A 24,973-nucleotide genomic window follows, 5' to 3' on the forward strand; every position below is an offset into this window, starting at 1 on the left:
TGTGTTCACTTGTACTATTGAAGACTATGCAGAATTTGTTGGAAAATTAGTCTTCACAATTTTTTTCCAAAAGAAAATTTTCTTACTAAAGGAAGGTTTAGCCGGTCATATACTTTCTTATAATAAAACAACATGATGCAATGTGGATCATTACATTGTATTATCATTATAAGGGATGAGTGGAGCCAATGAAGTTAGAACCTGAACCCCCACCGGTTTGGTACATGGTGTTATATGCAGGTGACTTTTAAATAGTTAACATATGCAATCTGTGCTAGCATCGACTCCATGCGTTACAGTCAAGGGAGGCGGAGGCAAACCTGAACTTCTAGCTGAAACATGACTGTTTGGGTCTACTCATCACTAGCGATTATTAATTGATATGTTCCTTTTAATGCATTACAATACTCTGTAACATATTTTTATCTATTCTTGCAGTTTGTTTGTGTGGAAAGCTTGGTCACTGCCGTAGTGGACATGTATCCAAAGATATTCCGAAGGGGGTACCGCAGAGAATTATTAATCTTAGCACTTTCTATTGTATCTTATCTTCTTGGGCTTATCATGTTAACAGAGGTAAGGTTACATGTTTATAATGATGAATATAGTAGAGGATTATTATTACTTTCATTATGGAGAAGAACATTTTCGCTGCAATCACTTCTGACAGATGGTAGAAGTGATAGGATTGAGATCCGCAGAGATATTGGTTTTAAGGGGTATTGGTTTTATTAAAGAATTAAAGGAAACCTGCCACCACGGATCTACCTATAAGGACCTATACCTATATGGAGTAGCCGGAGCTGAGGCTACACGGCGCAGCTACTCCATGCCCCAGTAGCCTCTTTGATCCTCCTACGAGAAATCTTCAGCGCGCAGCTATGAGGAGCCTCAGCTCCGGCTACTCCACCGCCCAGTAGCCTCTTTAGAAAATCTGCGTATTAGGGAATTTAAAGTTATTAAAAGATTGCGGGGGCGTGAGGATTAGCCCTTAAATGGGCTATCCTCACGTCCTATAGATGCACCGACCACCCGATCTACCTTTATAGGTAGATCCGTGGTGGTAGGTTTCCCTTAATGGATAACTTTACTGGTCACCATTGATTCTTTATCCAAAGGGCTCTTTCACATTGGCGGTGATGTGCATCTTCAGTTTATCAGTTGTGTCTCTGCTTTTTTTCTCTGTGACGCATCCGTTTTGCCTCCATGTCTGCAAAAAATACTGAAGGTTTAAAATTACCGTGCAAACATCACACCTGGTTTTTCAGCCTCACCAGTGAAAAAACCCTTGATGTTGCATCCGTTTTTTTTTGCGGACCCATAAACTTCTATTGCCGTCCTTGATCTGCATCCATGAAAAAAAATAAGACATGTTTAATATTTTTTTCCATGGACAATGGATGAACAAAAATACAAGTCAATGTGAAAACACCCATAGGAATCAATGGATGTGCGAGGCAACAGTGCCAATCTGAAACCATCCTTATAGCAAATGATTATTAGCAGAATGATGTATACCTGACACCACCAATCAGCTGTTAGAAGAGACAGTTTTGTTTGGATAAGTACCATGGCTTGTTCACAGTCTACCACGCATAGTGGATGTGCTTGGTGCTGCAGTTCAGCCCTATTCAGACCAAGGGACATGACCAAGCTCAAAAAAATAAAATGGTTTTAGCCAGGTCCAGAGGCAGCCACATCTTCTGCACCACCTGGGGCAAAGAGGACATTTTCATTGTAATCAAATCAGAATAATATAGATTCTAAACAATCTATTCTTTTGTAAGTATGATGATATATTTTTAATGAAATATGTCATATAATAGTAATTTATTATTAAAGTTTTTGATAGGATTAACTCTATAATTGTCTTGATTTTTGTCTCCTAGGGGGGAATGTATGTCTTTCAACTTTTTGACTCGTATGCTGCTAGCGGAATGTGTCTTCTGTTCGTCGCAGTGTTTGAATGTATCTGCATAGGTTGGATTTATGGTAGGTTTTTTGCTGCATTATCTATTAAAAGTAGATTTTATCACTATAAATAAAATATAATTGTCTAACAACAATGAATAGCTAACAATCTTTATATTGTGGGTCACTGGCATAAAATGTTGCTTTAGGACCAAAATTCTAAATCCGTAACGTTTAAACACCATTTATAGTAATGGTCTTCTCTAGAAATTAGCGAACTTTACAAATTTGATTAGACCATTTCACCCAATTTTTTCAAACAATTCAATGTGATCCAAATTTATGCATTATGAAACTCACATTAAAAAGGGGATTTTAAGTATTGAGAGAGTGTATGTGCATTTTCTATCACTGTATGTTGCTTAAACATGCCAATCATAGACATTTTTGGTAATCAACTCCCAGTAGCCAATAGTCACCACACCCCCAAATGGTAGGGTTGCTAAAACGGAATGAAACATCCCAGCTTTAATCTGAGGAGAGCTAAAAAGGTAAAGTAGAACATTTTCTCTTACAAAAAAATCCAATGTATAAAAAAAAAATGATTTCAAAATAAGAGAGATTTTCAACTACTCAGAACAAAAAAATAAACAACTTTTAATTAACAATGTCTACAATAGTTTGGCACAGTGGAGAAGATTCATTATGGCACATACTCAGGGAGCAGACAGGGAATGGATTGGGCAGGGGCGGCCAGGGGTGTGAATGCTTGGCCTGCCAAATTTATTATAGTCTCCATCAGCAAAAACTCAGCCAAATCAGACCTCATAATAGGTTTTAATTGGCCTGGAGCCTCCATGTAGACCTGGGCCCCCGGAGCTCGATGGGGGGAAATTCTAAGACTGGTTTTACATCATGTGGTTGTAACATTTCTGAGGAAGGTATGAATTGGGCTTTCTAGGGCGCCAGCCGACAGATTCTGTCTCAACAACTCAAGGAGTCTTTACTAGAGATGAGTGAGCACTAAATACTTGAGTGCTCGTTACTCGGGTCAAACTTTTCCCGATGCTCGAGTGCTCGTATCGAATAATGAACCCCATTTAGGTCAATGGGAGACTCAAGCATTTTTCACTGAAAGAACACATTGAAAGAACACTAAAGAAGAACACATTGCAGATGTTTTCACTGAAAGAACACATTGAAAGAGCACAGTGAAGAACACATTGCAGATGTTCTGAACATCTGCTAACTTATCGGAAGACGCGCGCGCCAAACGGTGTTCACAATAGTATGTGAAGAACATTAAGTGTGAAGAACACATTACAGATGTATGGAAACATCTGCAATGTGTTCTTTCTATGCTCAGGCTGGGCTGTGATGTGATCAGGGTCGGACTGTTGGTCCTGCTCCAGCCCACTCCGCTCCAGCCTCCACTTCAGCCCCCGCTCCTCTCCTCCAGCCCCGCTCCTCTCCTCCAGCCCCGCTCCGCTCCTCCATGCCCGCTGCAGCCCCATTCCGCTCCTCCATGCTTGCTCCAACCCTGCTCCGCTCCTTCATGGCCGCTCCAGCCTTGCTCCGCTCCTCCATGCCCACTCCAGCCCCCCGCTCCGCTCCACTCCACTTCAGCCTCTGCTCCTGCATGCCTGATCCATCCTCCGCTCCATGATGCTCGCTCCAGCCCTCCAGCCCCCGCGCCGCTCCTCTACCGTTCGGTGCTCGTGTCTTTGACTAAGTTAGCAGATGTTCGAAACATCTGCAATGTGTTCTTCACTGTGTTCCTCACTTAAATGATCCTGTGTTCACTGTTTTCATTGTATTCTTCACTGTCTTTTCTTAATTAAATGCTCGATCTCGAGCAGGGGAAATACTCGTCCAAGCAACGAGACGTTTCGAGTACGCTGATACTCGAACAAGCATCAAGCTCGGACGAGTATACTCGCTCATCTCTAGTCTTTACCTAAGTGGAAGGTTACCCCAAAATATATTATACACCCAGTGATGAAGCTGGTTGCAAAACACATGATGGGGAGTTAGTCCCCTACTAATGGTTTGTATCTTTGTATTCTGCCTATTTTAGTATGTTTTCCACCTTTCCCTTCCTGTCTTGTGGTCTATTGTTGGGGTCCAAAAGGATGGCGCACACAGAGGTGAGTATAGTAAAAAATTTTATTCAAGGTCTTTAAAACACAACGCGTTTCGGGGCGTTCTACCCTTTTATCAAGTGAACGAAAGACTGAGTACAGTGACAGAAAATAAAGAGGAGTTTTAACCCAATGGGGCAAGACAAGTATACAGTATAAATAAGTAAATGAAAAATAAGTAAAAAACAAACAGATAAAAAACATGGTAAGTATTGGTTGTGCAGATACGTTCTTAAATCGTGAACATGGTCGTAAATTTATATCATCATTGGAAGTATCACATCTGTGTATCAACTATAAAATATTGTACAAATAATAAACAAACGGTAATAAAGATTTGTAGATATACATACACACATATTGGACCATAATTTCATATAAGAATACAAATAGAGAGATGATAATTAAGGACAAGGTCAGTTACTTACACATAAAAGGATATCAAAGATAAAAAAGATCTAAATATATAAATAAATGGATTGATAGTTGGAGCGCTTCAAAATTTACTATGGGTGCTGTGGTGAGCTTAGAAAGAGGTAATAGCGAGTGTGGTCTACTTACCAAATTCTGAGAAAAAAGGTAAAAGTGAGTGTGGGCCACTTACCAGATGCCGAGGAAAGTGTGGCTTCCTCCTTGGGCATTGGTGTTTGAGCCTAGCTTATATTCTGTCAGCACAGGGAGTGGCTTGCGCCTTTTTTTTTTTTTTTCTTTATTTGTCAGTGTGCTAGTTTTTTTTTTGATGTAGCATAATTTAGAGCATAAAGGTGACTTAGCAAGAAGTGTTAAGAATTTGGGGGTATGGCACATGATCAGGGTATTTGGGTCCTCTTTTGAATTTAGAAGTTATTTTCAAGGGTCTCGTTTAACCCATTGGGAGCCAAGCAGTTCAGTTTATATATCCAAAACAATTTGTTATATCTGCTATTTCCTACTGGAATTTGTTCAATGGGGGTGATTGTAAAACCTGCAAAATCATCCTGATGCTCGATATGACTGTGTCTAGAAACACTGTGTTTTGTGAAGCCATTAGTTACGTTGCTTCGATGTTTGTTGATCCTGGTTTGGGGTGTTGGATTGTGCGGCCTATATACTGTAATCCACAGGGTCATTCCAGTAAGTATATCACAAAGGTGGAGGTGCAATTCAAAAAATACTTGATAACAAATGATTCACCTGTTGTATTACTTTTGAATTGTTTCACTCTATGGCTGCTGTTATTACAGCATTTACAGCTGGATTGTCCACATCTATAGCTCCCCACTGTTTTGGGGAGAAAATTATTGGTGACGAGTGTTTTGTCCACAGTACGAAGTCTGCTAGGTGCAAGTAAATTTTTTTGTGTTTGGGATCTCCTGTAGGTCATGGATGGTTTATTAGGGAGTTGTGGTCTCAGATAGGGGTCACCTAGTAAAATAGGCCAATTCCTTTCTAGAATTTCTCTTAAATGAGGGTGGTTATCGTAATAGGTCGTAATATTTTCTTATCTCGAAATCTGTCTATTAAAATCTTGCTTTGTGTTTGAAAAGATTCAGTTTCAGAACAGTTCTTACGGATACGTCTGAATTGACTGAAGGGAATGTTTTTACGCCACTTGTAGTGGTGTGCGCTCTAGAAATGGAGAAAGCTATTACTTTCGACATTCTTAAAGAAGGTCTTGTTACAGATTTGGTTGTTTTTTATCTGTAGGTGCAGATCCAAAAATTTGATTTCTGTTTTGGTGATAGATTGTGTGAAGGCCAGACCCCAGTTGTTCTGGTTGATGGAAGTTACAAAGGACAGAATGCCATCCTCTGTACCCTTCCAGATCAGCATTAAATCATCGATGCACCTCTTGTAATAGATGATATTGTTGGACCATTTGGGGCTATTGGAGATATATTCAGTTTCGAATCCGCCCATGTACAGATTTGCGAAACTTGGGGCGAATTTGGTACCCATCGCCGTGCCCCTCGTCTGTCTGTAGGTTTTGTTTTGAAAGTTACAAACATTATGGGTAAGTATGAAGCGTATTGCGTCAAGGATAAAAATTCTTTGTTTCTTAGGCATTAGTCTACCTCTTTCTAGGTGCTGGTTAATCCTATAAATGCCCTCTTGGTGCGGGATATTTGAATACAGGGCAGACACATCTAAAGTGACCCACCAGTAGGAGGGTTCCCAGGTCACGTTCTATAGACTGATGAGGACACTGGTTGAGTCCCGGAGGTAGGTTGGTAAGTTCTGGACATAGCTTTGTAGATGCACATCAATATAGTGGGATAGGTTAGAGGTTATGGATGAAATACCTGATATAATTGGTCGTCCTGGGGGATTTTTTTTATCTTTATGGATTTTTGGTAAATGGTAAAATATTGGGGTTGATGGGGAATCAATCCAGATATAATCTTTTTCAGTTTTTGTGATGATGTTATTAGAGAGGGCATCACTTAGGAGAGCTTTAAGCTCTTGTGCGTCAGAATAGGTTGAGTTATTCTGTAGGACCTCGTAGTAGTTAGTATCAGATAAAATTTTCAAAGCTTCTCCGATGTACGTCTCTCTGTCTTGGATGACAATACCCCGCCTTTGTCTGCACTGCGAATGACAATGGAACTTTTGTTCATTAGAGATTTTATTGCCATTCTTTCTCTGTAAGTAAGATTATGTGAGGGCTGTGTATCGGAATTGATACCTCGAAGCTGTTTTTCTACCAGTGACACAAATGTCTGAATATTGTTACCCCTATGGTGTAAAGGGTTAAAAACCAATACTTACCATGTTTTTAATCTGTTTGTCTTTTACTTATTTTTTCATTTACTTATTTATATACTTGTCTTGCCCCATTGGGTTAAAACTCCTCTTTATTTTCTGTCCCCGAAACGCGTTGTGTTTTAAAGACCTTGAATAAAAAATTTTACTATACTCACCTCTGTGTGCGCCATCCTTTTGGACCCCAACAATAGACCACTTTCACCACATTCTATAGAGTTTGGCAACTCCATTTAGGAGATTATCCTCTGGAGGCAGCACCAGACAAAAATTATCAACATAAAGCCTACAATAGTGTTGTGCCTATCTGCAGCACAACCTAAAACGGTGAGCACAATCTACAGCTTTATGTCCATTTGTTACCCCCTAAGATGTCACACTATTAGCGCTTTCTCCCTGTCCTTTCTTGCCACTTTCTATACCCCAAACTTTCTGTCTTGTGTCATACAGAGGTGGCACATTGAAACGTATTTGTCGTCTCTGATTAAATCATTCAAGTTCAGCTCTAATTGGTTAATTTTTGCATCAATAATATATGAGTCTTACAGATTATAAACATGCAAGAAAGATGGGTCAAAAATATAATAACAACATCTGAAACAATGAATAAGAAATTGAAAAGATAGAAAGACAGATGTTATGCTGAAAAAAGTAAACTTTATTGTATTGAAGTCAAAACATGATCTTAAAAACAATTAAAATTCCCAGGACGAGGGAAAAACAATTGAGCCCCCGGCAAACAGCCGCAATATAGAGTAAGTAAATGGTGTGACAGGAAGTAATACATAGGTGTTTAGCATAGATATAAAGTGCTAAGTGCAAAATAATCCAAGTTACATTACCATATAAAAAATGCCAGGCTGAAGAGACCGGGGGGGTCACAGATGCCCATGAGTCTTACAGATGTAACTTCATTTTTGTTTTGTGTTATGTAGGAAGTAATCGGTTTTATGACAATATCGAAGATATGATTGGTCACCGTCCATTTTTCTTAATTAAATGGTGTTGGATGATCTTTACCCCGGGAATTTGTGCTGTAAGTTGTAACTGTAAAATGTACTTTTCGTGCTAAAATGAACTAGGTTTTTGTTTTTCTTATTGTTACTTAATAAAACCATAAAACTTAAAAATATAATATAATATACAACAGTGAAACCCAACTATAAAATACAACTTTGGAATATTTGTTAAAGGGAACGCATCATCAAAAATTGGCCTAATAAACCACTACTAATATATTGTCAGGCAGCAGAACACCTTCTCGTTTTGTTTTTTTTCATGGTCCAGCGTGATGGCATCATCCAGAAAGTCAACTTGGAAGAGAGATGTAAATTGATTGTATAAAGTCAAAGAGGCAGAGATTTTTCCACGGAAGTCAAGGTGGGGAGCTCTGAATGGCTCCTCCTCTGTGATTGACATTGTTCATCAAAGTTAGTGATGTCTCTGGATGCAGGACCATCAGCTACAGTGATGCGGGCTTTCTGCAGAAGAGAGAACTTGATTTCAGTGTTAAAATCTTCACCTCCTTGACTTTATACAACCAATTTACATCTCATTTAAAGTTGATTTTCTGGATGATGCCACCACACTGGGTCTTGAAAGAAACACATCTGTAAGGTGTTCAGCTGCTTAGCAACGTATTGGTAGCATTTTTTAGGTCAATTTCTGATGACAGGTTCCCTTTAAAGCTATAGTAAAAAAGTATTTCTTTGTAGCCTGTACTGTAGTAGCAACTTGTCACAACACCGATTTTCATTTTCACTTTCACGGAGGCTATAAATGGAAATTGAAGCTGAGCCTTTATTGGGTACTACAGGAAGTCCTTTGTTTAAAAAATGTAAGATTTTTCAATACTATTATATTTTCAGCTTTAACTAGGCTATTGAAGTTGCTCTGTGATTTTCAGAAAAAGATGACCGAAGGGATGGGTTTTATTACAAAGGAGTACAAAACCATACTTGCCTCTATGAAAGGCTTCCTATATTTCCAATGGTGGTTCACAGTATCCATTGCTTCCAAGTCCCATTGGATCGGAAATGCTGATGTCAAACTTATTCTGAATGTTAGCTAATCCTTGGCCTCTGTGGTCATGTGCCCACTATTCTTACATGATCACTGAAGCCAAAGATTCCCTAAGCCATCAGTTATGAAATGAAATTGACATCAGAGCTTCCAGTCCGAAAGAGAGGTACAGAAAGAATGTGGGGGGCTTTTATAATCTAGAAAAAAGTTAAACCCTTTGAAGCATTTTATAATATATTGTGTTTTCCACTTTTATCACAGAGTATCTTTATATTTTTCTTGGTGAAGTATAAACCTCTAAAGTACAATAATGTATACACCTACCCACCGTGGGGTTACGGTATTGGGTGGATGATGGCTCTATCGTCTATGGTCTGTATTCCTCTGTGGATAATAGTAAAGGTGTGGAAGACCGAAGGAACCATAGCTGAGGTAAAAATAAAGGATGTTTCCAAAGGATCATGTATTTAATGGATTATTTCACGTGTAGTCAATGTTACTTTTTTACAGATGGTCTCAAAAGAACATTGTTGTAGATTCCATATGTAAGCTTTACGCATCATATTCATTTAGCAAAACTTTTTTAGATGATACCCAAAATAATAGAATTAATTAAAAGTGGCCTCAAGGAAGAGGGCCAAAGCCAATACAAATCTCCATGTGATCTTATCACATAGGAAATCTTTTTATAGAGGTTTTATTGAATTACCTCAAGATCTTTAAGGCACTAGTGGTTTGGCACTGGTTAGTTCAGAATTCTGTATTTTTCACCCTTAACCCCTTTAAGGAGATATCGACAATTACATTTTTGTTGGGTTTTATAAAAACAATAAACCTTATTTAATTTAGTTTAAAAACGTTTCTACGATCTTCTATATCAAGAATACATGTGAATTCCCTTTTTTGAACACTTTCCACCTCAAAGTACGGTATCTATTTCTATACATAATCTATACAAAATACGGTAACTTAGAGTGTTAATAATACTCCTTCATTAGAAGCCATGTCTTTTTACAAGACAATATTCTGTTGGATTGTGATACCATAATTAGCTTTATCAACATTTACATCCTTTTCCATCCAATAGCAATCCATTTATGGTGTAACTTGCATGCCTACGTTTTGATAGTTGAGAAATAATTAATAGAAAATAATTACATTTCGTCCTCTTCTGACATCCCATGGCAGTTCAGTAATTTTAAGTGTCCATGTGGAAAACCCAAAGGCAATTTCTGTTTCACAGGCTTTAATAAAACAAAAGTAACTACTATGTATCAAGCTTGAAAGAGAATCTTTCACCACTACAACCAATTCAAATTGAATAAATTCTGTAACAGGAGTTGCTCTAGCGATTCCAAGATTTTTTTTTCTAGTTCCAACTGTTTTCTAGAAATCTTTTCATTTCTGTTCCCATTTCTTAAGTTTTGGACCGAATATTCTAGTTGGGATTTCTAAGGTCAGATGGATGGTCATGGGACGTAATAGAAAGCATGGCACCTTCTATATGATAGTGTTGATTGTTTTACCTATCCTTTACTATTCCTGAACAATGGGGCTTATTTACTAAGGGTCCTGCGGCCACATTTCCGTTGGGTTTTCCAAAGTGTCGCATGCGATCGATTTGTGGCGCACGCAATCAGATGCGCCAGCATTTATGGGACAGAAATGGAGGTGCGGGCCGTCGGACAATCCGACGGATTTGGATAGAGCACAGGATTTAACTTAAAAATTGCACTTGCATGCACCGGGAGGAAGATGGTGAACTCCGGCGGACCTGAGCGGGGAAGCAACACATGCAGGAAATCGGGCACATAATCTTCTTGAATCGTGGCACAGTGCATTGTTGTCAGACAATGCACTTTCGGGATCTCCTCCGGACTGGGTAAGTAAATGTGCCCCAATTTGTCTACTTCGGAATCAGTGGAGCAACACCCTGAAGAGGGCCGTAGAAGTGGTGAATGGTGCTCTTGAAGTTATTTGACATGGACTCCTTTTCCTGCAAACTTCTAGATTAGGTAGTCCACTATTGTGGTATCAGCTTCCTTCAGTTTTTCTTTATGTATCTTTGTGTGTCCAAATCAAAATGTAACTACGGTAAGCCGAGTCCAATACATTAAAAAAACAAGGTCTACGATGTTGGGTTTGTCAATAAAGTATAGAAAGTGATTTCTTACATGTGTTGACCAAGAGAGACGTTGGGCCACCCAGGATGGTTTGGTAGAGACAAGTATGAAACAACAGAAAAGTTATCCAAGAGCACCGCTATGCATGTTGAAAGCCAAATAATTAGGAGGTCCACCTCTAAAATATACATAGTATGATTTTGTTATCTCTAACTTTATTTAACCATTTTCTTACAGAGATTTAGATCTTTGATATTACCCAGCCCAGACTTAAAAATGAGAGGGAAGCTGGGAGCCGCCTCCTGTACAAATGCTGTGAACGACTGTGACCCCAAGCAGAAAGGTGATGGAACCATATCGGCCATTACAGAAAAAGAAACACACTTCTAAGGGATATTTTATTTGACGCTTGTTGTTTTGTAAAATAAGAATATGAAAAGAATATTATTTCACTGAATTAATAGAGGCTCACCCGTTTCGCACAAACTTTAACATGTTTAATTTCCAAGTGCACATTGTATAATGTTTCCAGTGATTTTTTAATTATTCTATAAGTGACTGATTATAAAACAGTATTGTACGTTTTTATAGTGCCAAGTTTATGTACTGTTGTGATATGGTCCATGTTTTCTAGAGCTATAGACACATGTATAGCGTGTTGTAAAATTTTTATACTTGGATTTTATGAAGCATGGTGTTTATATAGGATATTCTTCTAATCTCATTTACACAGTTATGACCATTCCAGCTGGTAATGTATGTCTGTGAACAAGCTTGTTATCATGTATTACTAGTTCTGTGCTCATTCTTCTTTTCCATTACCCATCCATAGACCAGCCCCATAGTTTTACTTGTCTTTCTTTTTGCCAAGGGAAAAGGAAACTTAATTGCTAATATCTGGTGACTTGTACTGTACGTTTCTATGTTACTGCCTTTTTTGTGTATTATTACATGTTTATACTAAAGCAAATACTTATATTCACTGGAGATGTTCATCAACTCAATCCCCTGTTGCTGTATCATTGAATTTGTCATGTAAAATGGGGACAAGTATGTCTTGGGTTTTTTGGGGGCTCTGTGGCATAACATGAGCACAAATTTACCTAAAGCTCATTTTCTGGGCCATTGCTGCAAATATGTGTTATATCAGTTTACAAAATGCCCTGACACACATTGTTCATGTTTTAGATGTCTTGAATAGAAGAGTAAGTTAAAGCTCCAATGCAAAATATGGGCTGATCTCCCAGCTATAATGTGTCAATAGATGGTCTCTTTGGAAAGAGATGCCTCATGGAAACCATAAGGTTCTGGGGCTTGAGTGCACCCCTTTTTGCCTCATTGGCAAAAATAAAAATTTGGTTTTAGCCAATGTGTAGACACATAGGGGGAAATGTATCACCACCTTGCCTGGTTTCTTGTACTGCTTTATGAGACTTTTTGGTTTCAGTTCAGATTTTTTTGATCTTAGTTGGTTTTAGCCAATGTGTAGACACATTGGGAGAAATCTATCACCATCTTGCCTGGTTTCTTGAACTACTTTATGAGACTTTATGGTCTTAGATGAGACCAAAAAGTCCCAACCGATACCAAAAAGTCTCAGAAAGCAATAGAAGAAACCAGACAAGGTGATGAGAGATATCCCCCTTTGCGCGCGGATTGTGTGGCCTATATTGCACCAAAATGTATGTCAATGGACCATCATTTTGGTGCATTTACCAGCCATTAGCTAAGCAAATAAGGAGAAGTATAAGCTTAGACTAGACAAACTTAAACTTAGCCAGATTTATGAACATCTACATTAGACACTTAAAGATATTTAGAACAGTTACAGACTATTTATTGCAGCCTTCCATCTCCTTACATTTAGAAATTTTGCTCCAATATTTAATTATCTCACTGCTTCCGAGGCTGTAGAGAATAGGACCCTACAGTGAATGGCCCTCCTTCAGCCTTAACTAGATGATATTGAGTACCAGATAAGGGTGGTAGCTACAATATTTTCAGGTGACTCTACATAGATGTTGCCTTTGGTAGCACTTATTTACAAGAAACAAAACCATTTACATTTAGTGGAAGTTCTACTCTACTCTTTAAAAAAAACATGAATTTGAATCTGTTTTGGAGTTTTTGCAAACCGTGAACGAGTTTGATTAGAATGGCTTGTCATTTTTTTTAAATCGGTTTCACAAGAAAATGAAGTCAAGTTGAATGTAAGGGCTGACCCAACTGTTTAAAATCAGTGGCCCTTTTAGCATTGGTCTAGAAAATGAGAGCTGTAATAGACACTATAGTTAAGAGGGTGTCCAGGAGTTTACCTTGATGGTCTATCTTGCTGTAGATAAGTAATCAATGTTAATTCAAGTACAACCCCTGAAAGAAATTAGAGTGTCTTTTGACTTTACAGAGAATCCCTTTAACCCAAGACTTATAAATTCAAACATTTTTGATTGTATGTATATCATAAAAATTTCTGCTATCTGTTAATCTTGAAGAAGTGTAATGTGCTGCTCCAGCAAAGGTGAGTAGCTCAAAACTGGAACCAATAATCTTTAGCAATGTGTCACTTAAACACTGGGTTCCTTTTTTTAAAAAATGTATATAAATGTTATGGTTGGAGATCACCTTCAACAAATTCAGCCAGCTAGAACTGCCACTGAACATGTTTACATAGATAAACTACTCTAATGACTTTACTTAGCTGTTTTTGTGGAGTGTGAGTGAGCACTACAAAGAGATGTCATAGACACCAAGGCTACAGTTCCTAAAATGCAATGTGCTATTCGCGTAAGTAGAAAGAAAAAACGTAGGTCTGTGCAACCCTTTTTCTTGCCAAATTTTGCTTCCATGTAATCCTTCCACCTCCAATTCTGGTCCCACAAGTAGCTTTATATGTGGTCAAGGTTCAGATGTGTAGGAAGGAAAATTACTGTAATTTATGATATTTGACAAAACCATAAGCACAGTGACATTTTTAATTGTTAATTATTAATTGTTCTTTTCTTTCAACTGTCTTATTATTCTAGGAGTCATTTCTCAAAAGGGTTTTCTTAATCCTCTAGAGATCCGATCTTTGTGGTAGGGGTTCAGTTTTCCTGTAGCTCCACCCCAGGAAAACTGAAGTGTCCAAATATTTTTTGTGGAATACAGAATAGGCCACACTATAGCAAAATGGGCTCTACTTAACCACTCTCTATTCTGGACAAGAGATCATTCCTAAAATGGGCCAACCCCTTTAAGTTGTAAAGGATATAATATAAATATTGTAGTCCCCCAAAAGTTGGGTTCATTATGTAAAATGGAAAAAACCTACACTAGTGACATCATAATATGTCAAGTGACATAGTATCATAGTATATAAGGCTGGAAGGAGACGCAAGTCCATCAAGTCCAACCTTCAAGAATTAAATAAATGTTTTATCCCCATAACCTGTGATATTTTTTCTCTCCAGAAAGGCATAATTAGCCTTTATTTTCATCAGTGTTATAAGCTACAAATAATAAATAATTATAATATTGCATTATATAATAAATTTACAAGCAGAAATAATTTAATATACAGTTCTTTTTTGGAAACAGAATTTTTATAAACAAATTGCTAAAATTATACAATACTGTTTTATAAATAAAAAAATATCAAAAAAATGGCAATACTAATCAATTTATTAAAAAAGGCAAAAGTAGAAATAATGGATGCTTGAACTTATTGCACATAATGCACTCAACTAAGGAAAGGAAGACAGGAAGTGACATCATCAATTCCTGTTAATCATTTTGATAAATAATGTACATTTCATTCTTAAAGGAATATAAGCATGATAGAATCTTCTGGCTTAACATAGATTTCAGCTTATAACATCAATGCTGGTTTGAGAAAATTGATGCTTTAATTACTAAAGATGTGTACATTATGTATACATTTACCTGGTCACCTCTACAGTGAAGTACCACATGGTCATTTCTCTTTAGAAATCAGGAGGTTTAAAGCTCCTTGTCAAGTCTCTAGAGACTATTATGGCAGTAGGTATTTGAAGAGATTTTCAGATATTTTTAGGATAGTTAAAATTTTTTAGGTTACTGGGGATCTAAATTCTGGCATCCCCATTAATCTGCTGTTTTTAGAGACCCCAGCAATGTAACAAGACCACAATGCAAATTCTCTTGCATAACTATTCCCATTTAGACTCAGCTGATTGATGGCGGTTTAGGGAAATATGCAAATAGCTTTTCCTAAATGGGACAAGGAAAACCATGCCTATTTTGCTGCCCCTTTAGGCAGACACCTTACCATCAAGCATGACTTGCAAATAGCCTAATGACATGATATGGGATTAAAGACAAACCAGTATATCTATTCCAGAAGGAAAAGATCTCCAACTGTAGACAAGGCTTCGATGTGGTTGTGTTTCTTCATTACAGTGTATGTAACTGGTTTGGCTGAGTGAGAGGCCTTTGACTAGGGTGAAAGAGTAAGAGTTCTCCTTACGGAGAGTTTGCCAATTGAGGCCACCTTACAGGCATGTGAAGACTTATAGCCATTGATGCTCCACTAGGGGTTATGGGAAATATACAAATATGTTTTCCTAGATGGGAAACGCCTCTTTTGCTACCTTGTAAGGCTTAGACAGTCACACACCCATTGATTTATCTGATATTGACTGTACAACAATTCTCTTGCTTTGGTGAAGAGATAATGTAAAGTTGTCTTTGTATCTGGTGTTTCTTGTGCAAATGAGGTCAATGAAGTAATTAGGCCACAAAAATTAGATCTTTATTCACAGATCCAATTTATTTAAAAAAAAAAACCCTGGAAACAATCTAATGTTTAAACTGGGCTTCTGGGCTCAAATTAAAATTGTGCTTCCATCCTTAATGCAAAATTTACTATACTTGGTCTCATTACAAAGTTTAGATAAATTAAATTCCCCCTCAGACCCAATAGTCCATCTCGTGTCTGTTTTCACTCAATATCTACATCAACTTTTGTTAACTTTTATTTCTTTTTACAAATATTTTAAATCTTTATCTTTTCTCTAATGGCTATTCAGTTTTATTCTGGTTTGTCAGAATATTAATGTACTTAGGCATTGTCATGTTTTCTTAAACCATGTAATACCTTTAATAGTGTTTTTTTATTTTAGCAAAAGTATATTATAATAAAACAGAATACATATCTATTTTCACATACTGTATTAAATATATTCAATCAAGAGCAGACCATCTAAAGACAGATGTATACAGAGAAATGCAGTCTATGACACAAAGCTATATATACATTCATATCGTGATATATTGTAAATACATAGAAATATGGAATATGTTGCTATCTTAAACATTATATTTTTTATTTTAAGTAAATACTGTACTTTACAAGCGTGGATAGATAGGGGACAGGAATAAAATATCATAATGATAGAAAAATAATATATTCACTGTGATGTGCCAATCTCTTAAGGTTCCCAACAAGATTGTTTTAAAGGACATCTACCATCAGACTTATGGTACACCCCTATTACTGAAGTGCTCATTTTTTAAAATCTGTGCTGGGACCTGGTCTTCTTATATCCAGGAAAGGCCGCATATTCTAGAAATTTAAGTTTTAAAAATATGTAAATAAGCCATAGGGTGAAGCAGTTGGAGCGCCTCTTGGCTCCCCAGCTCATTTACATATTTTAGTATTTAGAATATGCAGACATTGCTGGATATAAGAAGACCAAGCCTGGTACAAATTGAAAAAAACAAGCAGGTCCGTAAGAGGAGTCTACCATCAGTCAGTCTGATGAGAAATATCCTTTAAGTATTCACCATAAATAAATGTAGTAAATAAAGAAAAAAAATTACTGAGAGAGTAGACATTTAAGAATTTCTTTAGAAAATTATGTGTTGATAAATTACCAAAAATACAGGGATGTAAGTTTACATTCGAAAAACTATCCCCAACATGTGGCTCTGCCCAATGGATAAAATTGATCAATGAACTGTTACCTTTGCCATTCAACACTGCACCCTATACCTTTAGGGATCTACAGTTTGTAAGTGTTGGGCCATTTTTAAATAAATGAATGCATTGGTTACATAGAATCTTGGGACTGCTTTATGTTCAACTGGAACTACTCTCTATTTTGAACCTTAACTTGGTAGGGAGGTGTTGGGGGGGGGGGGGGATAAGGCAATGCGCCCTTACTCACACAAATCTGGAGATCTGACCTGGACTTCATTTCACCTTAAATCTGTGCCAGTGTTTTTCCATATGTAATAATAAATGTGGCTGGTTGGGGCATACCAGCCCTGGCCCTAATCGTTCTACGTCAGAACAGAAGTGCAGCACATGGGACAAAAATCACAGGAATTGCAACATTTTCATGTCCGGTACACAAAAAACTGGTGCACAAGGCATGATCCATTTTGCAAAGTCTTTTTGTTTATACTGCAAATTCCCTGGGTGTAACATAACAAAAGCATAAAAGCAAGCGGTGTAGATTGTCAATAGAAAAACATTCGACCCTGTGCTAAATGCTAAAGTTATAGACAAATTCATGGTACCTAAACGGATGGGCTTCACTTCAAACATCAGAACAAATAAATGACACCAACTGTGCCTCGACTGTACACACAAGAGATGTTGGATGGCTTTAGAATAATAGAAGACTATTTTATAGAGATAAGGTAAAAATCATAAATAATACTTAATTACAGTAGACAATCATATAATCAATACCTAAAACATTGTAGCTGTTCTTTTAGGTTTTTGTATTACTTGTCAAATCTACTTTTATAAACTAAGACTTAAACGGCAGTTTCAGGTAGAGACTATATTACTGTCGATTGTGGAACAGATGGAATCAGTGTTTATTGTTACATAAATTACAGATGGTTTTACTTTAGCAACTATCGAATTACACAAATTTGACTTTCAAAAGCGTCTAGCAAAATACATTAAAGGGAACCTGTCACCACAGAACTACACTACAAACACCTAACAGTACCTTCTAGATGACTTTCATTCAGCCTGGTTTATCTCATCAATGCAGTCAAGGAAACGGGACACCAGTCAAGCTCTCTCCCGGCCTTTCACAGCTGTTGTGCCCGGTAAACCAACCCCTCCACACATCTCTTGGCACTGCCCCCTGCTAATGTCACAGTACTCGTGTTTGAAAACTCGGCACATGGCAGTGCCAAGGGACATGTGGAGGGGTGGGTTCACCAGCCACACCAGCTGTATGAGGCCGGGAGAGAGCTTGACTGGTCTCCCGCCTCCTTGACTGCATCGACGAGAGAAACCAGGCTAAATAAAAGTAATTTTTGGGTTGAAGCTGCAATGTATAGAATACACAAAGGAACCATGACAATACAATTATAGTTACCTCAAAGGTACTATTGGGGGTTTATAGAGGGGTTCTGTGGTGACAAGTTCCCTTTAAGTCACATTGAGTCATATGAGAAATAGTTGCAGGCTATAGACATTAGATTCATTGTCAGTAGAACATGAGGAAAGTCGTGACTTGACAGGAGATGTTCATTGAAAGACGGATCATTTTGAAAGTTAGTGGTGGGGTAATTACAGCAGGGATGTTTCCCCATTTAGAACAAATGCATATTTGATCAAGCCAAGCAAGTACATATATAGGTTGAGTTTGGAGGAGTACCTGTTGGCCAAATGAGCATTCGGCCAACAGTTTTCTATTGTGTAAAGGCAACCTGAGCCAAAATAGTTTATCTATAGCTCCTAATGGTACTAAACATGGTAAATATGTCTTGTATGAAACCTTAAAATGTGATTCGTTATCACAGACGGGATCTCATTTGGAAATCATTTTGAAACAATAGCCTAATACTCCACTAAATCTAATACAGTCTGGGCTTATTACTTGAAATATGGAACACTAACTTTTATTAGTACACCATTTCCTAAAGACTTCCTTTTGAAATGGAAGTATTCGACTTTCACCCTAACAATTTTTTTTTAAGTAACCTAAGGTGAAACAAATACAGGATTCAGTGGTTTTGGTTAAAAAAATATACAGATGCAGCACTGGTTAATGTGACTAAAATGAGTTAATTCATTTAGTTATCACAGAAAATGGGTATTTCCCTCTATTTACTTACACTACAAGGTTGAGAGGTCACGACTGCTCAACGGGTTAAGCCAATAATGTTATTCAGTGCTACATATGTATGAAAAATAACTCTAGCAATTGCTTTGCTTAACTCACCTACTATAATGGTATATTGTGCCTCAAATGTAAAATATTTGAAGACAAGAAGATTTTAATATCGTGGATAAGTCATTACAGAAAATGTAAGTTTCACTCTTTAAAAGATAAAGAAAATTGTGTAGATTTTTTTAGAAGTGCCTAAGAGCAGAACTGTTCTAGTTGCCTATGACAACCAATCAGAGCACGGCTTTCATTTTCCCACAGCTGTTTATAAAACTAAAACTGAGCACTAATTAGTTTCCATGGGCAACAAGAACAGTTTTATCTCAAACACTTCTGAAAGCTCCCCCAATCTTTCTACAAATCAGACCGATATGGGTAGGCCCACGAGAGGGATGCATAGCCTGCACAGTGGTTTTATATTGCTGCTTGCTGTTGGGGCTATCCAATGGTGCTACCGCTTTTTTAAAAGAAATATTGTAGATGAGAGCTTCCACACATCATAGAGCAGTGTTCCTGAGTGCTAAGGGGTTGGCAAAGGACCACTGGAGGATGAAGTCGGCAATCTCCATGAGGCACAGTTATCTCTTATTTAGGGTGAATATTGCATAAAAGGCATGTCACGTGACCATATGCACGTGTGTATGAAGCTTAATCACTTCCTTGATAGAAAATCATATTTGTCTTCAAAAATTCTCCCAACTTCTTTTACCCTACAATAACTCTAATCAAATAAACATAATATACTAACGGCAAGCAGTAATGGACGCAAAACTCAACCAGGTTATCAAAGTCCTGTATTCAACGTATCCTATTAATAACATAAAACCTAAAATAAAATCAAACAATCACAGTTTCCCAGTGAGTTTTCTGCAAAATTATACTCTTTAAGCTTAGATTAGATATGAGTGGACCCAACCCCACGAAACCTGAACCTCAATGGGAAGTTTGGGTCAGTGTATCTCTACTTGAGATACATTATCTTATCATAAATGGTCATCATAACAGAAGTTGCTAATTTTGCTTGGACTGTTACATTGTAACTCACAGATTTGAATATAAAATACCCCTGTGGTGAGTTTATAAATGATTGAGCAATAAATGATACACAAAAAGTTGAAAAATTTCAATGGTCAACTGTATTTTTGTGATTGTTACCCTATAAAACTTGTGACTGGCTAAAAGGAATATCACTTGTCTTTTTATTTCCTCATTATAATTATTTGACTGCCCATCTATAAATATACACCAGCAGTGCAAGAAAATTCTTCAACGGCCCTTTATATGTCCAAGTATATACAGTAAAGCCTGTAGAGCAGTGAATGAACTGACCGATTTCTCTTATAGAAGTTAACAAGTATACTGCCTAATCGGCCAAGCCCTCCAACTATGTCAGGTTCTGTCTGCAATTGTAGGCAAACCGGTACAGGAGAGGCATTATTGACCATAATGGGAGTCCAATTCAGTAATACATAACACCATAACTTGTTTAAAAAGATGATTTATATAATTTTGTGCTGATTTTCCCAATTCAATATTTTACTGAAAATACATCTACCACCAGGATCAAGGGCTGTAAACCAAGCACACTTACATACTGGTTTGTGCTCCCCTTGTCAGGATCTGCTCTTCTTTAAGATTCTTATGCCCTAGTTTTAAGAAAAAAAAGGCTTTAAAAACTATGCAAATGAGCTTGGGGCTCTGGACTCCATTAACACTTATGGACCCCAGAGCCCATTAGGCTCATTTGCATAACTCTCTTGCCAGAGGGAGCACACACCAGCATGTAAGTGTGTTTGGTTTACAATCCTTTATCCAGGTGATTGATGTCCTTTAAAGTTTCAAAATTTCTTTTCAATTTTCTTTAATTCACAAGAAAAAGATTTTAAAATGGATTTTTAAAAAATGTTTCAACGTAATAAATCTTAATGTCTAAAATAAAATTTTAAAAAAAGATGCTTTTGAGCGCATGGCATAAAAAAATATTATAGCTGATAACTGATCACCATAACGGGTTAAATATTTACAAATTTCGAAAAGTTTGAATCCATTAAAATGAATGGGATTTTAAACGTTTTAATAAAGTGCTGAAAAACTAATGTGAATGAGGTTTTAATATGTTCATTTAAAGCCGTTTGAACATAAGAAGATGGTGCAACATTTTTTATTATTGCTGAATAAAAATACAATTTGCTTAAAAAATGATTAAGTTTATAAAAAAAAAACATTCATAGCTAAAATTAATTGAGCCTTCTGAGGATTTACTTGTCATATTAAAAGTGAGTTCACCCTTACAACACTTGCACCAGAAGTTTACACTTTGTATCTGACTTTGACCTAGGCCCACAACCTCTTTTCTAGCTTATTGCAGGTTATTTGTATCATCTGAATTTCCTCCCATACATGAGGTTTGGTATGGTCTTAGTATTATACTTACTAATTGTGAAATGTGATGTTCTTGTACATGTGCCAATTTTATGACTTACCTGTATAACACTTTACTGATTTTTTTAAAGAATTTTTTCCCCCAAAATTCCTAATAGAATTTCTTTTTTTATGCAAACTGTGAAAATATCTTGTCATTGTGATGACTTTTTGATATGTGGTAGAAAAACATGCCCTTTTATGATGTATTTGAGAATATTAAAGAAAACAAATTTGATTGTAAAGTCTGTGTAATTTATTTCATACATGATGTCCTATATGAAGCATGCATATCCACTAAAGACACTCACTCAAAACTCTTGATTATGAGTATTGACAAGAGAAAACAATATAGTTAACTCAAGGACGCAGCCATCTTACAGGTTAAGGCTCAGTCCCATTTTTTTTTATTCTGACTTGCGTTGCTTTATATGGTTATGACTTTTGAACACAATGGGGCACATTTACTTACCCGGTCCAGTCGCGATACCGCGGGGAGTTGTCCGATGAGGATTCGGGTCTGCCGGGATTCACTAAGGTCGTGCGCCCAATTTCCTGCATGTGTCGCTTCTGCGCCGAGGTCCGCCGGAGTTCACCTTCTTCTTCCTGGTGCATGTGAGTGCTTGATCTTGTGACACAATCCTTTTTTTAAATTCCCCGGTTTGTCCGAATCCGTGGGGTTGTCTGACAGCCATGCGCCACGATCGCGTGCACCAAAACCCGAAGCAATTCAGCGCAAAACGGCCCAAATCGGAATCGCGGCCGCAGGGCCCCTAGTAAATGTGCCCCTGTTACTTATCAAAGTGATTCTGAGATTAGTTTCCCCCCAAATGTTGTACTTCATTTTAGTGGTAAATTTTGGCTGATGAGTTTTGCGTTTCCCAAAAAAAAGAAAAAATTATGAATTTTTTGAACAATTTTCCTTTTTTTGAAATTCAAAATCATCGCATTTCAGACAGATAAGTTGCTAAATAACATTTCCCATATGTCTACTTTACATTTTCATCATTATTGAAATGTTTGGATAATTTATTTTAATGTCATGCGGCTTACAAATCGAATATCAGTTTTCCATATTTTCAGAATCGACCATTTTGGGGATAAATACAGGTTTGAATGAAAATTTACATATTTAACATCAACCCCCCCTATATAACCAACCCATTTTCAAATCTGCACCCCTCATACTATCAGAAACAGCTTTTAGGAAGATTGTTAACCCCTTGAGATCTTCATAGTAATTAAATCAAAATGGAGGTGAAATTTAGAATCAAATACTGATGTATTGCAGGGTATTAGCAGTGTCAGCCTATGCACATGCATAGGCTGACACTGTGCCTTTAAGATGACGTCACAGACACCATCTTTCAGGCACTGCCTACAGGCAGTTCTGGGGTCCATATCGGACCCCAAAGTTGCCATAGCAATGATTGGCGCCCCCCGAAAACGGTGCGGGGGGGGGGGGGCGCGATTGTAGGGGAAAGACCCCACCAAAGGCATGTTAAACACGCGGTCGCACTGACCGCGCCATTTAACGGGTTAAACACCCGCGATCGGAGCTGTCTGTGTGTCCCAGATCTTGAGCTGAACCGGCATCAGCGCTGCGTCCGATATATCGGACGCTGAGCACCAACAGGTTAAAAAACTACCACTTTGTTAAAGAAACACTCCAGTCAGAACTAATTCATTGAATAATACATGAAGCAGGGCCTGAAGGGAGGAACAGGACTCATTTTCATTTTATTCCTAGGACCTTGCTATGAAAATATGCAAAGTTTTCCAGGATGGGATAAGGAAAACCATGCCTCTTTTAGCTATTTAGCTATTGATCAAGAGCTGGCATATTGTGAGCCAACTCTTGATGTTCTCTCCACCCCACACGCTAGATATACTCAGAGACTTTGGCAGGCAATAGCTAACTGGCTCAAGTTATAGCTAATGCCACAATGTGGGGTATTCTTGGTCAAGGTCAGGGCTAGATATCAAGAGATGGCAAATTGTGGTGAGGCGTGACTCTGAGAACAGCTCTCTTTGCACCTCTCCAAAGCCCACTTAAATGGAGGTGGTGTAAGGAAGGCAGTCACAATTGCTGGCCTGGTCAGTAACAGCCATGATAAATCCCTCCCAAGTTTTATTTTGTTTTCAAAATTGGTCATCTATTCCATTCATTATGAGATCCCTATATATAGAGTAATAAAACCCTATAGCTAAATTGTCCACCACTTCATTTCCAGTGGCCCTGTTAATTTTCCTATAACGGTGACATGTCATACCAATATCTAGCCCCACCGGTGATGCTTAGCATGCACAGCGTTAGACTACTTTGGCCAGTAGACTGTAGTGGTCACATGGATGTGCAGTACATCACAGGAAAATATCAAAAAATTCCTAAGACTTCTAAAGAATTGATGATAGATTAGTGCAAGAAGTAACTGGTGAAAAAGGTAAAAAAGGTTTAGTTTTTTATTTTAATTTACAGAATTTCTTCCAGTTAACTTAATGTATTGATATCATGTACAAAAACTTTCTCTGGGTCTTTCTCTGAGATCCTTTGTGGAGACAAGACCAAGTAAGTCTGTCTCATTCATTTTCTGTGTGTTTGCATCTCTGCATCCAGATTACTAGTCATTCTGACTCCTACTAGTCAACAACTGGACTAGGGCTGAGGTACTCTCAAATTCTTGATCCACAGCCAATCAATCGACCACTTTATGTGTGCCTGCAGAAAAGATTGTTTACAGCCTGTTACCTGCTGGTGTTCTGGACTACGTACAATTAAATAGACTGTAAGTTATTTCATGATTCCTGTTTCCAAGTGTGATCCCTGGCCTACGGCTAACACAACGGGCCTCTACTTCACCACTTTCCTTGGGGATGCGTTATTACACACACCGTTAGTGCCCCAGGGCAATCCATTTTCTATATTACGGCCTCTCCCTCTACTTGCTTCACCCTGTTGACCCTGATGGGCATGGACGATTCTTATTCTTGTGGATCAAGCCACAGTAACATATCTTGGTGCTGGCAAAAAGAAAAATAATATCCAGCACTCCAAACCATGCATGGATAAGATATAAATTCTTCTTCTTTATTCAAGAAGAATAGGAACACACATAAAGATGCCAAAAGACCAGAGCGTCTCAACACGTAGCTCTTTATTCATGACCTGGTGCTAGGCCGCACTACAGCCAGCCACTCAGATCCTGTGAATCTATCTACTCTCAGACCCCAGTTGGATAATGTTGCACATGCCCACAGCCCAAAGAACTGCACACTTTGTGTGCAGGAGGGCTAAAACTAATTTATTGCGGAGAGATAAAGTGACCATTAGAAGGGGCTGCCATTTTTTAGCAGCAATATCAAAATTAGGGATGAGTGGACCCGAACCACAATGTTTGGGTCCATGCTAAAGATTGCCTGTTACGGTTACCCAACCCAGACTTCAGCCACAAGTTCA

The 24,973-nt window shown here is 37.8% G+C and overlaps 1 protein-coding gene across 2 annotated transcripts in view; it reads left to right on the forward strand.

Moving 5' to 3' along the window:
- The window catches only part of SLC6A11 (solute carrier family 6 member 11), a 118,823-nt gene extending 101,864 nt beyond the window's left edge, over positions 1-16,959 (forward strand). For both annotated transcript variants that reach the window (XM_072127317.1, XM_072127318.1), the window contains exons 11-15: positions 439-576; positions 1,890-1,992; positions 7,730-7,830; positions 9,078-9,248; positions 11,177-16,959. In XM_072127317.1, coding sequence (XP_071983418.1) covers positions 439-576; positions 1,890-1,992; positions 7,730-7,830; positions 9,078-9,248; positions 11,177-11,329 — 666 coding nt within the window. In that variant the 3' untranslated portion in view covers positions 11,330-16,959. The remainder of the gene's footprint in view (positions 1-438; positions 577-1,889; positions 1,993-7,729; positions 7,831-9,077; positions 9,249-11,176) is intronic.
- Positions 16,960-24,973: the final 8,014 nt, after the last annotated feature.

The sequence above is a fragment of the Engystomops pustulosus genome, chromosome 10, assembly GCF_040894005.1.
Source record: "Engystomops pustulosus chromosome 10, aEngPut4.maternal, whole genome shotgun sequence".
NCBI lineage: Eukaryota > Metazoa > Chordata > Amphibia > Anura > Leptodactylidae > Engystomops > Engystomops pustulosus.